This window comes from Anas platyrhynchos, chromosome 2, assembly GCF_047663525.1.
Source record: "Anas platyrhynchos isolate ZD024472 breed Pekin duck chromosome 2, IASCAAS_PekinDuck_T2T, whole genome shotgun sequence".
Lineage (NCBI taxonomy): Eukaryota > Metazoa > Chordata > Aves > Anseriformes > Anatidae > Anas > Anas platyrhynchos.
The window spans coordinates 60860547-60878342 of NC_092588.1; the positions used below are offsets into that span (position 1 = coordinate 60860547).

The window sequence follows — 17796 nt, forward strand, 5'->3', positions numbered from 1 at the left end:
GAAATGAGAGTGAGAATTCATATGCTTAGTGTGGCATTTACAGAAGCTCTCTGGTCCATTTCGTGGTCTCACACGGAATTTTTCAGCAAGGACCAGCACAGCTGTTAAGATGATGTTATCTCTGTCGGCCTCCTACAGCTAGCAGCGCCCAGTCCACAGCCATCCCACAGAGCCAATTCACGTCTGTTCTGTCCTCAGGCCAGGGCTTCGTTTTGGCCCCTCACCTGTGCAGCTACTGCTGCTTCAGCTGTCTCATACATATTGTGCCCCTGTGATTCAAAAGCAATAGCACAAGAATCAGTGAATGGTTTCTTTGGTAGAACAAAACTATCTCATACAGAGCATATGAGGAAGAAGAAATAGAGCAGCTTAGATGTTTAGATGGCTTCTGCTGGAGCAGAGCATCCTTGCATTTTCTTTATAAAGTGTCTTGGTTTGTAAACTCACTCTTAAACTTTTCCTCATAAATGTCTCCTTTCCTAACCTTCCTTTCTCCCGTATTCCCAAATATTTTTTTAGTATATGTATATAGATATATTTTGTATCCAAATTATCAGTCTTGTAAAACAAATCTGCATTGCCTTACAGATAATTTACAAGGCCCTCAAAGGTCATAATTGGCCCTGTTGTCTTTCAAAAATGTTTTTGCTGTTTTAAATTGGGTAAGCCACTACCGTATTTCCTTGTTTGATCTTCACATAATTCCTCATGATTTTTAGGTCTATACAGGTATACAAAAAAAAAAATCTCTAGTACAATACATAGTATTTTCTTTGTATGTTTCCTTGATGTTTTATTGTGACTTGGTTTTTTTATTTGTATTCCTGGATTGTGGGGTTTGTTTTGGATGTGGAGGAAAAGTACCAAAAAGTAAGTTCCACATAGGAACACCAGAATAGAAAGAGGCCACCAAGAATTGTCCCATGTCTTGTCATGTAATCCCCTTCAAAAATGCAACAAACCACATTTTAGAAGCAGTTCCTTTTATTATCTTTCTTTTTCTTTCCCATTGCTCCTGTGCAAGGTTTTCCCTAATACAAGGGAAAACTTTGGAAACTTTACTCCCATTCTTAAGCCACGTTTGTTCACGTGCAGTGGTTTTGGCCATCTGGTCTTCTACCAACACAGGCCAGAGCAGCGTGCGGATGTGCTGGGGGCTCCCTGTGGGACAGGACACCAGAAGCAGTGGGGTCTTCCCATGGGGGCCTGATGTTCTGGTTTCAGTCACCTCCAGGCTGTGCCTGGCACGTATGCTCACTGCAGCCTTGTGCAAGAAGCTGATACCTGCCTCCCTCCTGCCTCCACTTCTAACTCATGAGCTCCCAGTTACTAGATTTTTTTTTTTTTTCCCCTGCAGTCCTCAGGGTCATCAAGTTGCTCCATTTCCCTTCTCTGTATCGACTCTTAAGTCCTGGCTCTATGCCTTCAGGAAATTTGATCAGCTTGTTCCTGATATTTGTGGCACTGAGATTCACACCACCCAGCGGGTTTGAAGGAGTGGTGAGCCTCCTTCAGTAGCTCAGGTAGCAAATATTTTACTGCAGCCTTAGGCCAGCTACTCTTTCTACTGCACTCTTAAGAATGTCTATAAAATAACATTAGTTACCAAATGATTATGTCCATCGGTGGTTAGCAGCTATATGTTTCTGAGCTATTCAATTACTCATGAGCAGAAGCAGCTTCAGCAGCTCCCATCTTTCAGTGCCTTGCTTCATTCAGGCTAGGTGCAGACTAACAGCAAGCCTTGTCTTACCCGAGCTTTTCTCTCCCTGCTCCTCAAATGACCTTACGCCTTTCTCCCTTTGCTAGGAGCTAAGAAACCTCTTCACTAGGTGCTCTTATTTCACCTCTGCATTTCACACATCTACATTAAGCTTTCCCTATCTAGTCCACTTAAACCATACCTAAATCTGCCTAATCTATCTCAATTACAATTTTAAGGAGCTCCTAAGGACACTCCTGGCATTAATAATGTCAGGAATAATTCAGTAACTCAAAGTGATTGAGTAATTCAATCATCCACACAGGCTCTGGCCAAGACCTCCCGAATTTCTTCACACATTATTCTCATATTTTGTCAATATATATATTTATTATTACTTATTTTTTTTTTACCATAGCATCATAAAGGTTGGAAAAGACCTCCAACCACCCCCCTACCACCAATGTCACCCACTGACCATGTCCCCAAGCACCATGCCCAACCTTTCCTTAGACACCCCCAGGGACGGTGACTCCACCACCTCCCCGGGCAGCCCGTCCCAGCGCCTGACAGCTCTTTCTGAGCAGCAATACTTCCTCACTTCCCCCTGACCCTCCCCTGGCACACCTTGGGGCCATCCCCCTGCCCCTACCACTCCTCAGCCCCAGCCCGCCCTTTACATGGTGCCTAGGCCCCGCCCCTCTTGTTACAAGCCCCGCCCACTTTCTGCGGCAAACCCCGCCCACCTCCCGCGTCAGGCCCCGCCCCCACCTCGAGCCTCCCGCTCCTCGCCCGCCCATTGGCTACCGCCCGCGCGCGCGGGGGCCCTGGGGGGTATTTAAGGCGCCGCAGCTGGCGCGGCGGCCATAAGGAGCTGGGGCGCGGAGAGGCGGTGAGTGGGGGCAGGGGGGCGGGGTGGGAGGCGTGGCCCGGGGCCTGCCCGGCAGCGTCCCCACGTCTCGCACCTGAGCCTGTGCCGCTGCTGCCGGGGGCCGCGGAGGGAGCGGTGAGGGCCGCAGGTCTCGCTGCAGGCCGGGCAGAGGCGCTCAGCTGCGGCGCTGGCCCTGCCTGCGGGTAAAGGGGGAGGCGAAGCTGTCCCCGTGCAGCCAGGGCCTGCGGCACCGCTGCGTTGTGTTGCTGCGTGAGGCAAAGGTTGGGGTGTGCTGGGGGAAATTGAAGTGCGGAGCGCCCTCCGTGCGGGTGGGAAGGGTGCTGGCTGGTCCAGGGAGCTAGCAGAAGGTGCTAACCCAAATTTTTAAAAGGGTGGCAGGGGAGCTTACATCCCAGCCCTGTGCTGTGCAGTGAGCTGTGTCTGCCTTCCCATGTTCATAGCTTTCTAGGGCAGGCCTCTGCCGCAGCTCAACTGACTTCAATGATTCAGTGCCCCTTTGAATTGTTAGGAGTATTTAATTGCATTTAAGGTGATGCTTAAAGTAGTCCCCAAGTCAATAAGTAGCTTGGTTCTTGTTTGGACAGCCTGTATAATAGCTTGTGTTTGATGTCTGCTGTGAAGTGAGAGTCCTGATGCTGCTATAGAAACTGGTCAGCAAAGTTAGAGGGTCAGATACAGCAATGGTGCCTGTGTGCTGCTTTCTCTGAATCTTGCCTGAGCTTCAGCTGTGTGTGAGGATGATGGCTTCTTTAGGCTTCAGGAAGAAGTATTGCTTTACCCTCGAAGTGTCTATATAGTCCTGTTAAAGGCATTGTTTTTCTCATGCCTGAACCCATTCATGGCTATTCAAAAAGACTGCTTGAGTGGTCCAGCAGTTCAGTTTCTTCAATTTAGTGTTCCTTGAAAAGGAAGGGATTTGATTTTAATTGGTGCCTAAAACTCAGTGTTTATACTGTAAATTGTGTGTGGCAAGACAAAATAGAAGCCATCTCCAGTGAGTAAAAGCACATCATTGATCTGTGTAAATACAGTCCTGTTTGACAGCAAATGCATTCTGTAAGTCTCACAGATTTGGGACAGTAGAATGTGCTTTCATTGTAGTATGCTGTGTGGGTCAGCTTGGTGGCATTCATTTCAGCCACGCGTGAGTAGTTAGCTGTTCCAGAAATCCAAAGACAAACAGTGAAATGTTCTAACAACATCAGACTTGCCTTGTGACTTCTGTGTGGAAGTAGAAAGGCTTAAAGGCTGTGGCATGAAGCTGACTGAACAAACTCCTGACCTGTAGCAGCTGGTGCTGCTGAGCACACTTGTTCAGTGAAGTACACAAGTGCTGGAGATCTGCTTATGGACCAGGGGCTTGCTTGTAAAACTCATTTTTTCCAGACTTGGGGGAGGTGCTGTAGCTTTAGTTCTAACTTGGATTTTCTCACGTGAGCTTCAGCTGAAACTAAAAAACAGAACAAGGAAGTGGTAGTGCTGAGCTAGGCACTGACCGCTTGCTGGGGGTGGTTTCTGTTCCTGTGTCTTTACTCTTGACCTCCTTTGGAAAGCTGAGTGGCAGCTTAGGACTTCAAGGGTGAGTAAAACAGTTCCTAAACTGCCTGTGTTTAGTGCTCTGCACAGGAGGTCAAGCAAAAATGTTGTACTTGGGCCTAGCTATTAGTAGTCAAGCTATGGCACACCACCAGTTCAACTTGTACCATAACATGCAACTTCAGGGTGTTTCACTTGAGTAATATTTTGCCTGTACTCCTGCAGTGAAGTCATGAAATACCTCTACAGGCCAGCTTGCTCAGTTGCTGCTTCCAGAGTTAGTTTGGGGAGGGGGCAGAAGCAGTGCTGTTGAGGCTGGATTTGCTTTTTAGTCACTTCACTCAGATTTCCAAGGAGGGAGTGGCCTCAAGTTTTATATTCATGTGGCCTGGTGTGTGGTGTTAGCAATTAAAAGGTGAAAGTCTTCTGCAGCTGCTTCATTGCTGACTGCTGCTTAAACTTCTGAAGGCTAACTTATTTTTCTGTCACAGAACTTGCAGCAAGAGCATTCTGCTCAGAAGATGTCTGCTCTTGACACCCTCTTTAAATACATCGATGATCACCAAGACCTCTATGTTAAGGTAAGCTTTCTTTCAGTATTGTCCTGTGGTACAGACAGTTGTGGGATGTTAAAAGTTGGCAGTTGATCAGCTTCAAGCTTGTTGAGTTACACCGGTGTAATATTTATAATAAAGTAGCAGTGGGGAAGGGGTTCAGACAAAGGGTATGGCTGGCTTGGGTCAAAACAGAAAACTCTGTAAGGCTTAGTTCTGTTCAAAGACTTCAGTTTCCACAGTAGATTTATTAGGAAATACTCTATTAATGTATAGTGCAATCAGTGACTGACTTAAAGGTAAGAAATATCTGACACCAGTAGCTCCTGAATGCCAGACTAGATCCTTCCCTTTTGAGAAGGGAGAGGAAAGGTATACAGAAGGCTGGAATAAGGCTTTTTCAAATTAAACTCCTCATGTTGAGGGACAGAGGGGAAGGTTAAATTCTGCACTTTGGCATTTAATCTACAATTAAATTGTACCTTGTTTGCAGTCCCCTTCACCCAAATCTGCAAAGGAATCAGCTGTACAGCACTGTCATCTACCAGACAAGAAATATGCCAAGTGCCTAACTACCAGACAATTCCCCTGATGTCACATGGGAAAGAGCTCAGGTGACCTGAGAAGCCTGGTAGACATTAGCTGGTTTGGGATGCCTAAAGAATCACGACTGGAGAAGCAAAATATGCTGCCAAACTCTTTTAAGTCTAACTTCTGTATCTGCAGGCTGCACTACACTGGTGGAGCAGGAGGGCAGCTGTAGGAAAGTGAAACTTCAGAGAGATTGAGTATTAGAGTACTACTTTGAGGAGAGGACAAAGCTGGTTTGCCTCAAGTTTAAGTTCTGCTAAAATCTTAGTTGGATTTTGGTATTTATAGTGTGTCCTGTGCTGTAAATGACATGTAGTAAAACCTGTACCTTTTCCATCTTTCCACAGCGGCTGGCTGACTGGGTGGCAATCCAGAGTGTGTCAGCATGGCCAGAGAAGAGGGGTGAAATCAAACGCATGATGGAGGTCGCTGCAAAGGATATTGAGCGACTGGGAGGCACAACCCAACTTATGGATATTGGGAAACAAAAGGTAGGTGAGCATCCCCACAGCAGCTTAGCACAAAGTCTGTTCAGAAGACAAGGTGGGTTTGCACCAGGAGGTGTGCTGGTTTCTGATGATCCCAGTAGGGAAGACACTCAGACTCTGTAAAGGATTATTTAAAGTGTTATTTTAGAGCTACTACTCCAATGAAGGAGGGTAGTATTGTCTGTCCCTTCAGATGCTGGGAACCCAAACCGTGCAGCATTTAACAGGCATCCAATTAGCTGTGCAGATTCTCTCCATGGAAATGTTGCCTATTTTGGTTTGTTTTGAAAATTCTATAATTAAAAAAAAACTGTTTGTTGATTTCAGTGTCAAACAAAAGGGATGTTCACATGAGAACTTCTTGCTGTGCTTTTAGATAAAGACAAGGACATGCAGGTGGTGTAATTGCCAGTGCCACATGGGAACTGCCTTGCAAGCTGCAATCAGCTGGCTAAATTTATCCTGCAGCCGAGGGATGTGCATGAGGCAGGCCTGAAGGCCAAGCCGCATATCACAGCACAGGCTTGGGTGGACTCAAGCTAAGTATTGTGTGGATCATTAATTTGTGGAGGTGTGATGATCTTCTGGTCAGGATCACCACACAAGGGTTCTGTGGGACCTAGAAAGGCCTCTTGGTGTGGGATAATCCTTCCAGCCACACAGGCTGAGCCTGCTGTTAAGATCTTTGCAGTTTATAGTAAGCATCGGGATCCATATCAATGATGTCATTGTGTTGGATTGCATGTTAAATATATTTAGCACCTTTCTGACCAAGCAGGAACAGTACCTGCATGTTAAACATTCTTAACAGTAGGCTGGTGTTGGCCCTTAGACCTGTAGGCTGTGAAGATGTTGACTGAAGTTTCAGGTCTAAAAGACTTCTAGGCAGCTCTTCCAGAAGGCTGTTAACATTTAGCAAAAGATTGCACTCCTTCCTTACCAGTGAGAGACAGATACTTTGTAGGTGAATCCCTTCCTTATTTTTGGCTGTCTGGATTGCTTCTCTTCACCTGAGAAATGTGATCAGGAGAGAGCTTCATCCAAAGAAACCATCTGCTCTACTGGGCCCTCTCTTCAAGTGCCCAGTCACTATTTCACAGAATGACCCACACCAGAGCTGTTAGACTAGCATTTGGACAGTGAGATTCAAAAGGCATCGGAAGCACTTGCAAGTTTTGGAAGATGGTTATTGTAATTGGTGCAAATGATTGCTGGGGGAGATCTAAGTATATCAGGATCCTCTGAGCAGTTATTGCATTTGGCAACTGGAATACACTTTCTGGCAGGACAACAGTTCATCTCATGAGGGGAGAAAGCTCTTGAGAATCTGTAGGATAATTCTAGCGCTTGCCTACAGCCTAAAATCATGCCAAGAGTGTTTCAGTTCACTGAGTCAATCTCATTCCTTTCATCAGTGTAACTTTTTGCTGGGAAAGAACTGTTGCTGCCACGTTAATGAAAAGCAAAGTAAAACAACAGGCTGACTTGCCTGATCACAATTAGTTTACTGCTGTGCAGCAGTTTGTACTGAGTACTGATCAGTGTAGCTGTAAATTCTGGCAATATTGCTTTAATGACTTAAAGCTGCAGCTGGGCAAAGATCATGTAACCCACTGATAAAAATCTGAACTTGGAGCCCAAAAGTCAAAGCTGATTCTAATTTTAATCTGCTGAACAGTCTCTAGGCACGTGTTCACCAAAATGGAATATATGCTGACTGAGACCAGCAGGGGATAACTGCTCATGGGGTACTCCAAAGAACTAAGCTAAATCCAGCTTTTGAACTCTTGAACTAAGTTCATCGGCAGTACCCTGCCAATTGCTCGGCTGCAGGCAGAGAAATACAGCTGTTGCACAGACTTTGAGTTTAGGCACTTGTTGTCCTCAGCGATACCACTGTCAGGAAGTTTTTTGTTGAGAGTTGTAATGTAGACAGGATGAAAGTGCAGTGCTTAGGTAAGTGTTAGATATGGCAGTTTGGCATGCAGACAGCTTGCTCTGCTAAAATCTGGTGTGGGGGTGGTTAAAAGGAGGTGTGCTGAGTGGCTTGGAAACAGTGACTGTTAGGGGAATGGCCAAGAAACTCTTTCTGACATGGTTCTGTAACACCTTCACTGGCACATCCTGCTTCTGGCAGTCAGTTTAAGTAGCTTAGTTTTGTTTAGCTGTCTGCAGAGGTTATGAGCTTATAGGCATAACATTCAAGTATTCATTTGATAAAAATGTGCCACTGACATTCCATGTTTGCATTAAAAACTCCTGCCTTCTACTTCTAGCTGCCTGATGGATCAGAGATCCCTCTGCCTCCAATTGTTCTGGGAACGCTTGGCTCCGATCCACACAAGAAGACTGTGTGTGTATACGGCCACCTGGATGTCCAGCCAGCGACACTGGAGGATGGCTGGGATAGTGAGCCCTTCACGCTGGTAGAAAGAGATGGTGAGAGCTGTGGACCTTTCTGAAATGGAGCACTTCTTAAGCATGTATAGGGTTTAACTGTCTAAAGTCATACCCTGGAAAGAAATGTCAAAGGAGAATAAGATCAGATGTGAGCACTTAGTGAGAAAAGATGCAGGGGAAAATGGTAAACAATAGAGACATAAAATCTCAGCTGCCCTTAGCGCTTGTGTTTTTTTCCCCTGAAATTCTAGGCTGTGCTTGCACGCTCTCTTGTAGCTACAACAAATCTTACTGCCCTCCATGTTGCCAGAAAGCTTTCGAGAGTTGTGTTTTTGTACATTTCAAAACTTGTGGCCTGTGAGGTCATGTCAGGCTGGGATTTCTGACCACCGCAGGGGTCAGGAGCTCAATGCTGCTTCCTTATGTCTGGAGGCAGGAGTGGTACAGCAGCCTCCATGGGTTGCCTTGTGTTTGTGTACTGTGCTACAAGGAGTACGCAGAAGTCACAGTTAGTGCCCAGAGGAGTGTTTGTCTCCTGTAGTGGGGATGAAGAAATCAAGCAGTAGCTCCTGTTGAAATAGCACGTAGCCAAGAGGAGACTGAAACTTTTCAAAAGCTGGTTTAAAGCTGGTGCTACCAACAGCCCCTTCTTTGTTTCATTTGTTCTGTGCCGAGACCCAAAGGTCATACAAACAGAAGGACATTAACCATTCTTGTTGTGTAAGCGTTAATCATTGCCAAGAAGAGGTATCTGTGGTAACTAGTGTTTCTAGCAGGGCACTTGGTCACACGTAGCAGAGTCCAAGTCACAAAGTCAGATTATCTCCTCTGATAGCAAGAGCCAGGCTTGCCTCAGGCTGTGGCTTATCTCTGCAGCCTGGCAGTGCAGGAGGTGGATCTGCCAATTGCTGCTTACCCTGCAGGCTCCATGTGCTCTGGCACTGCGGTTACATCTCCCACACAGGCCTCATAGTCCCAGCTCTAATGAATTATGGCAACAATATTTGCCTCTGCCATGATCCCATGTGCTACGTTTCCTGGGACTTCCCCACAGCCTGTAAAACTTGTCTTTGGCTGAAGTCCTTCCTGGGTTGCAGAGAAGTGATTAGTCACTAGCTTCTGAAGCCTTATTCTCAAAATAAAGAATTACAGAATTGAAGCAATATGGAATAGACCTCTTAAAAAGAGGTGCCTTGTTTCTATACCTTTACCAACATGTTTGTAGAAAATGCAATTACTGTAGAGGGTATAGGAATGGCTTAGCTCAAGGCAGTTTCATCTCTTCTAGGCCTTTGTTCTATGCAGAGGGCAGCTCAGGGAGGAGGTGGGTAGTTTTGTGGGAGAACTACTGCAGTCCTGTACCTATCCCACTGCACCAGTGTGTGAAATGGGATGGGAAACTGCTACCTCAGAGGAATCTGTTATGAAAGTTAGTATAAGCAGGGCTAAACTTATGCAAAAGGATGTTTTCTTCTGCAGGTGGGAAATGACCAACTTCATCCTCATTTTTCTTCATACTGGTTAATTTATCTCTGATTTCTGCAGGGAAGCTGTATGGAAGAGGATCAACAGATGACAAAGGTCCAGTGCTTGCCTGGCTGAATGCCTTGGAGGCTTATCAACAAACAAACCAGGTGTGTGCCCAGTATATATTCTGCTTTTTTTTTTTTACATACAGCTGAGTCTAGCAATAAATGTTATCCGAGCTACAAAGCCTTGCAGCAAGGCTGCTTATTCAGCTGACTGGAGGAATGATGCAACACTCATGTAAATTCCCTGACTTCCTGGAAGGGTTGAGTTGTCCTTCTGGCAAGCTGGTCTTGTAGATGCTTGGATTGTACTTAAAATGTTTTTACTTTAATTAAATATGTAGAAAGGAAAACACATATGGAGCAGGAGTAATAATCAAATGTGCTCTTTCATGTAAGGATGTCGTAACTAGCTTGGCCTTCAGCAAAGCTTAATGTCTCACTGCCACTGAATTTTGAGGAGAGATTAACTTGGCAACACTAACCTGGGATCTTTGCTGTGTCTGTTAAAGAAAAAGTGCAATCAGAAATAAAGCAGATACCCTAAGCATCTTGTAAGACCAGTTGCTCTTGGGTAAAGGATTAACATTTCTCAAGTGCTGCACAGGCATCAAATATGGTAAACTGGTCAGACGAGGTATTCCTCCTGTGGCATGCAGTTTCTGTGGTTAATATTAGAGTTTCTAGCCTTGTGACTTACCTTTGGCAACTGATCTCTGAAGGCTTTCTGCAGTTAAGAGGATTGGAAACCAGTTGTTCTAGAGCTAATTTAAAACTCTTTTGAAGAACTTGAATACCATCAAATAAAGAGTGGCTTAAGTGTCCTTAATTTAAGCAAAGTCTGCACTTAAACTTATTTTGGATATAATTACCAGATTCCACCATCACGGAACTGAGTTACCTCTGTTCTGCTTTGTACATCACAGATCAGAATTACTGATGACTGAAGGAATCAGATATTTTCACATACTTAATCTGTGCCTTTTCATTTTCAAAGGATTTTCCAGTAAACGTTAAGTTCTGCCTAGAGGGTATGGAGGAATCGGGATCAGAAGGCCTTGATGAATTGATTTTTGCTCAGCGAGACACTTTCTTCAAAGATGTTGATTATGTTTGCATTTCTGACAACTACTGGCTAGGCAAGAAAAAGCCTTGTATCACCTATGGCTTGAGGGGTATCTGCTACTACTTCATAGAGGTGAGTTCTGAAATATACTGCCAAAACAGTATTACTGAGCCAAGTTTTCTATTAAAGAAGATGAGTGATAGCTCTGGGTTATCCAAGCCAATAGCTTTTCTTCAGAAAAGGTAGAATTGATGGAGTAGAACAGATTCTGCTGTAATTCTATAAATATCTTCCTTTTACTATCCTGTGTGATAGTTGGGTAGAAGGGCTGTCTTTCAGCTATCCAGCAGCTTCACTGGATGATTATCTCATTGCATGGATATCTTGATTCAAGTAATTCTATGAGTGGAGGAAGAAGTCACCACAGCCTCTAGGGTTGGAACAGTTAGTGTACTAAGGGCTTGCACTTCAGAGCAATAAAAAGCACATGCTTTAACATACAACTGAGTGGTCTGGGTCTGGATTCAAAACCAGATGCATTCTTGAAATACACCCAGCAAAAAGCTAAGATTATCTTCTCTGTGCAATTGTTGGTGTCCATGGTAAGATTCACCTGAATTTCGTTTCTGACCAGGTTGAATGCAGTGACAAGGACCTTCACTCTGGAGTTTATGGTGGTTCAGTGCATGAGGCCATGACAGATCTCATTGCTCTAATGGGTAAGAAAGCAGGTTTCACTGAATGCATCTGAAATGGGAGTAAGACCCATTAAAGCATGAGTTAACACCGAGGAGTTCCTTAGGACTGTGTACACTAGCAGAGCCAGTGAAGCTGTTTGCCAGGTATGCCTAAAACAGGCAGATCCCTTAAATAGAGGAGTATGAGGAAGGTCTTACCTAGCTTCTCCTAAAATCTTGTTGGAAACTTGAATGTTAATTAAATCATTTCTCCTGCAAACTCTTCTACATATGCCACATCAAACTCCTTGGGCAGTCCTGCCTTCAAACAGCCAGCTAAACATGTAGCAGTAGAGTCCAGGTGCAGGGAAGTGCAGATTTCTGGATAGCTGCAAACTTCATGAGTGCCTTCCATGCTTTTAGTGGAACAAGCTCTGGAAGGTGGAGGCCATTCTTATTAAGTCTGTAGATTTTTTCAGAAAACTAACTCCTACCACCCATAAAAATGTGCCCTGTAATGACATCATTTCTGGTTGAATGCTGATCCTAAGTGCTTTTTTTTTTTTACAGGTTCTCTTATAGACAAGAAAGGAAAAATCCTCATCCCAGGCATTAATGAAGCAGTGGCATCTGTTACTGATGAGGAGCTGGCACTATATGAGAAGATAGATTTTGACCTGGGAGAATATGCAAAAGATGTAGGAGCAACAAAACTGCTGCATGATACAAAGGTATTCTGTATTCCTGTTTGTGCTGGTTAGCTGTGTCTGTTCAGACTTCTGAATTAGTAGAAGACAAGCAAATCTCTGTGGGTACTTGTGTAGTTACCAAGTAATTTGGTAGGCAGAGAATTCATGTGATGTCTTTAAAAATCATGAGATTGCCTTGAAGGTAATTTCTGATACTGCACAGCTGACTACATCATGCTAGCAGTTCCTCTGCAGAGTGTTGTATTCTTGGAAGCTTTGTGTAGTTATCCAGTATTTTAGGCTAGCTGCCTAGGCAGCTTTAAAGCTGCTCCTTAGTTGTTCTTTGCTATGCATAAGGAACATTTCAAATCTGTACAGAACTCTCCTTATCTAGTGCTGTTCTCTTAAGACTTGATAAAAACAGCTAACACAGGAGAAACTTCCAGAGGTCAGATACTGCATGTACACAAACCATCTGACTTCCTGCATCTGTGTGGGAAGTGCAGTGGGTTATCAGCAATCTAGTTGTTTGTAGATAGGACTTCTCATAAGGTGAGAAAACAGGGTGGCTGTGAACTTAAGGTTGACATACAGAATGTCTTCCTAGACCTGGCGAGCAAAGATTGTCTTGTAGGCATGAACTAGGTAGCTGCCCAAATCTTTGTCCAGGCTCAAGTTTGCTAAATGCTTGTCTGTACTTCTTGAACAGCCATCCTGTGAGCTGTCCAAATAAATGCTTTTAACTGCATTAAGTCTAGTGTGCAATACATATACCTTTGATCTTAAAGAGATAAGCCATAGATGTAAATGTGTCTATCATAAAATGCTAAAAGTGTTGTAAAGGCCAAGTTTACATGTGCAGGTCTGTCTCCTGTCACAGTACTGTCAGGAGAGGACTTCAGGCTCAACTCAAGCAGCCCTAAGTAACAGTTTTATATGCTCGGTCTTGTCTCTGCATGCTCAGGTTTACATCAACTGAGAGCGCACAGGCTTCCTTGTTTAGCCTTGTCCTGTAAAGTAATGGATGAAATATAATGTGTAAGGAGGAGCTGGCAAGATGCTTGTCACTTCAGATACTGCACTAAAGCTGTTCAGTTTCAGCTAGACTGAAATCCTGGGTTGGTTTGCAGAGTTTTAAGCTTTATGCATGCAATAGATGACTAGGGACTAAGGGGAGATACAAGAAGGCTGTAATTTCCAGGTGAGAACATTTTGGGCAGTGATGGTTCTGCTTGAATGGAGATTAGAAGCAGGTTGTACTGGAAATGTGTATCTGAAAGGGCCCAGTGATGGTAGTCAAACCAGAGTTCTGTTGGTTTAATGTAGACAATATGGATAGCCGAAAGGAGCCCAGTATGTCTCAGTTTGCAGTGGAGAGGCTTAGAAAATTTGTGATCCATAAGAATGTGAATGAAGGTACCTGCCTGACTTGAGCCAGAGGTGTTTTCTATAGTTCTTGAGCATCTTAAAGTGGTATTTCTGTACTTATCAGAAGCAGACTGACTGTCCTGTAAGCTGCATAGAAGTGGGAGAAAGCCAAATTAGGGCCACTGAAAAATCTCTGAAGGTGTTGAAGCCAGCTGTTGCATCAATGTGTGCTTGGTGGGAGTAATGGCTTCTGTTTAACTGAGTGATCACTATTGAGGTGCATTTGTCCATGTGAGAAAGCACTGCTACTTGCAAGTCTTTAATAGATTGAAGGAATTTACTTTATGGGAGTTCTGTGAAGTCTGATGTAACCTTGCATCTTTGCCTTTTCTACAGAGAGATATCCTAATGCACAGGTGGAGGTACCCTTCCTTGTCTCTCCATGGAATTGAAGGAGCCTTCTCAGCCTCTGGAGCAAAGACTGTGATTCCTAGGAAAGTGATTGGCAAGTTCTCAATCAGGCTTGTGCCAAACATGACTCCTGAAGAAGTCACAAAGCATGTATGTTGAGACGCTTTGTTCTCAAAGCAACAGTCTCTAGGCTTCCTTTCTCTGTGTCTGGGAGAAATTTCCTGATTTCTGAAGCAGTTCTGTTTACTTTGCTACAGTCTTCCATGTTCTGCACCTGAGCTCAGATATTGAGGGAGTTGGTATAGTGGTCTTGATCTCCAGTTTCTCTCTTCTAACTTGAAGACAGCTCAGGAATGAAAGCTGATTTAACTGCAGGGCACTTGCGTTGCCACCAGAGCATATTCCAAAGTGTAAGAGTTTGACATAATGGCTGACTGTTCTACAGTAATGCTATTACTTGCCTGAAGGAGGTTCTGACCACAGAGCTACATAGTAATAATATGAAATAGCAATAGCTTTTCTGTATCTGTTCAGCAGTAGTGACCTGCAAGTTCCTTATATGCCTTTAGTATACTGTCTTCACCAGTGCTCATGTGAATAACAGAAAGACTTCTCAATCTTTCCTATAGGTTGAAGACTACCTGAACAAGAAGTTTGCAGAGCTGCAGAGCCCCAACAAGTTCAAAGTGTATTTAGGCCATGGTGGGAAACCCTGGGTGTCTGACTTTGACCATCCACACTACATGGCTGGCAGGAGGGCCATGAAGACAGGTCAGTGGATTTTCCACTTGGTATTGGGGTGGGGGGGAGGACTAAAGAGCTCTTGTTCCAGTACCTCAAGGAGCTCTGAGGAAGTCATGTTTGCAGAATGTTTATGGTTGCCTACTTGTAGGTAGTAGATTTGGCTGGCTAAGTAACAAAGTATTTCAGTTGCAGTACTTAAACTCAATTCGGAGGTGCAGGACAGAAGAAAAGTTACTATCAAGCTCATCCCTACTGTACAAGCCTTTTGGTATAGTGTTGCTTTTGTATAAGGATTAAATTGTCAGTAGTTGGGATTATTTCCATAGTCAAAGACCTTAAAGCTTAGGCATTCTAGCATCTTAAGCAGTTCTAATAGGTGAACTAGAGCAAATCTAACTTCTCTTGGAGTACAGCTGCCTTTTGGGTAGCGTTATCTACTTGAACTAAACTCTGCTAATACTCCAACACAATTTCTGAGGTGAAATTCCACAATTCTGTGATCTTTGCCATGTGGCTAATTAAGAGCTGCTTGGTTGGCCAGCACCATACACAAATGTTTGGTACCTGATTGCTTAAGCAGCAGTAAGAACTTGTTAGATAAACAAATGCAACCCCAAACTAACTGGAGTACCTCCTTGTTTTAGTTTTTGGAGTTGATCCAGACCTGACAAGGGAGGGAGGAAGCATTCCTGTTACCCTTACTTTTCAAGAAGCAACAGGCAAGAATGTCATGCTGCTTCCTGTTGGAGCTGCAGATGATGGTGCACACTCTCAAAATGAGAAGCTAAATAGGTAAGAATATTTTATCTGTGACAGACTGAGTTGTACTGTGGGTCTTAACATGTGTTATGGAAAAGACCAAGGAGGACTGGGCTCTTTGAGCTGTTGGAAGGCAAAATGCAACTTCTCATCAGAGGATGACTGAGTGGGTGGTTGTGGTAACTGGTCTGTAGCTGAATCTTGACCTTATTACCACTTCTGATCACGCACATTTGAAACTAGAATGCTTTTGTACTTTGCTGTTAAAGCTGGACTCCTTTCTGCTTCCCTGAGGGTGGCATTTCTGTCCTGCAGCAGTGGTTCCTGTAGCATCTGTTGGCTGCATGGCACAGATACGGCAAAGTGTACAGCTACTAGTGAAACAGCTCAGAGTAAGACATGCTAATGGAATTATCTTCCCTACAGGTACAACTACATCCAGGGGGTGAAGATGCTTGGTGCATACCTCTACGAAGTTTCCCAGTTGAAGGACTAAGTTGGATGCCCTCTGGTTTGTGAATCAGAAGTCTGAATTTTCTTAAGAAACAGCATCAACTGTCAATTCTTACACGGCTTCCCTTCTCTACCAACACTCCACTGCTTTGGGGAAGAGGGAAGCATGCGGTCCCGCTTGAGAAACAAAGAACACTATACCAAAAATAATTCTTTAAATGCTTCAAATGACACAAACTACTCTTGGTCTGGCCAGTAGTCCTGAACTGCATCGTTGTCTGTCCCCTCGGTATCACTTCAAAGATGTGGTTTGCTGTACTCATCTGATCTTCCTGTAAAAGCAGGACGAATGGTTTGCTCTCAGCTGCTTAAGCAGCCACATCAGTTGCACAACTGTCAGTAAAGTTTAAGGTTCTTATTCCAGGATAGGTCCTGGAAACAGTCAAAGTGATTGATCATGGGGCTGTACTGGAATGTGTTCAAGCGCTAGTGAGGCTTCTGAGTGATTTGGGAGAGCGGTTTGGCTCTTACAGTTTATACCTGCCTGCAGGTTTTGATTTACAGTGAATTAGGTTATAACAGAATTCACTGGGGTAATGACCACTGGCTGTTTTTTGTAAAGCTGCCTTTGTACTCCCTAAAAAGGACAATAAATCATGCTCTAGCAATTGGCTCTTTGTTTCTAATGTTTAAGTAATGACTTGGGAGGAAAAGTAAACAATTTCAAATAACTTAGGAGGAGCTCCTCCAATCTCTGTAGAAGTAGATAGACAACATGGCTACACAGACTTCCTGGGAAACAAAGCTTTTATTCCAAATTACTTCTAGGCCTTGCTTCTGTAACAGCTTGTGGACTTGAAGCTGATCTTGCAGAATCCTTCTCAACTGAGAGAAAAGTGTTCAGTTTGGGCTCTGTAAGCCAGGACATCATGCTAACACAAGTGATAGTGAAAGTGATAGTGAAATAGGGTGGGTGGGATTTGTAGGCAGAAGTGGAGAGAGGAGCATCGCTCATTGCAACTACTGACTGACATCCAGCTTCAAGGTGTCTTTGGGAAACATTCTCCAAGACTTCTGGTATTATGTCAAAACCAACTCTTATGTGTGCTGATCTGAACTGGATTAGGCTCACTTCTTCAACTCCCTGACCAGTGTTAGCAGGCTAAGCTAGGCGACTAGTTTAAGTGCTGGTGCTTTGTTCTGGGAATTGCCTAAGAGCATGGCGCAGGCCTGTAGTCCTGTATACTGCTAAATAGAGCAGCATCAGCTGCTTCCTCCCTAGGGGATAGAAGGCAGGAATGTCCTGTCTACCTGGTTTTTATTGTTGCTCAATCTGGAGCCTTAATTGTGGATGGCTGTTGGGGTGGAAAGGAAGCTTCAGTTCTCACTGTAAAACTTCTGCCTTGCTTCTGGTTTTTATAGAAATTGATGGCCTGAGACCTCGTATCATTAAATCTTGCACTTGCAGCTAGCTTACAGGCTGAGACCCATGTCATTAGGGCCATGTCAGTGCTTGCGAGCACCAAGCATCTCTGGAAATAATGGACACTGGGCTGCTAGGTTCTCACCTGCCAGTGATGGTGGAAGGAGTCTGGTATAACCTGCAGCTTGTACGTGAGGCTGGCATGCCTAAATACTCAAAGGTCACCTATATGTGGAGATCAAAATGTTATATGGGATAATCAATCCAAGCAGTCAATGTTTAATGCAGCTTCCTCAGTTACTGAATTGACAATTCATACCTTCAAGGGGGTGATATACCTGAGAAGACGCATTCATGGCAATTGATGGGCCTTTTTTTTTCCCCCTTATGAATGTGAAAAACAACAAAAAAAATCCACTTCATGGACTGCAGTAATATTAATTTCTCAATGCGTAGAGACGCTTGTTTGGGCAGTCAAAGTTGTTAATGTCATGAACTCAGCTCAGAAAGCAAG

General features: G+C 44.2%; 1 protein-coding gene across 2 annotated transcripts; it reads left to right on the plus strand.

Moving 5' to 3' along the window:
- The first annotated feature begins 2532 nt into the window (after positions 1–2532).
- On the plus strand, positions 2533–16527 carry CNDP2 (carnosine dipeptidase 2). 2 transcript variants are annotated; one of them, XM_027451896.3, is made up of 12 exons: positions 2533–2594; positions 4622–4711; positions 5623–5766; positions 8040–8202; positions 9709–9797; positions 10690–10890; positions 11393–11477; positions 12006–12166; positions 13889–14053; positions 14533–14674; positions 15292–15439; positions 15833–16527. In XM_027451896.3, the coding sequence occupies exons 2-12, from the start codon at positions 4652–4654 to the stop codon at positions 15900–15902; spliced, it is 1428 nt and encodes a 475-aa protein (XP_027307697.1). In that variant the 5' UTR covers positions 2533–2594; positions 4622–4651; the 3' UTR covers positions 15903–16527. The 2 variants fall into 2 exon arrangements, with proteins under 2 accessions (XP_027307697.1, XP_038030786.1); XM_038174858.2 differs by lacking the exon at positions 2533–2594 and adding an exon at positions 2752–2776.
- The last annotated feature ends 1269 nt before the right edge of the window (positions 16528–17796 follow it).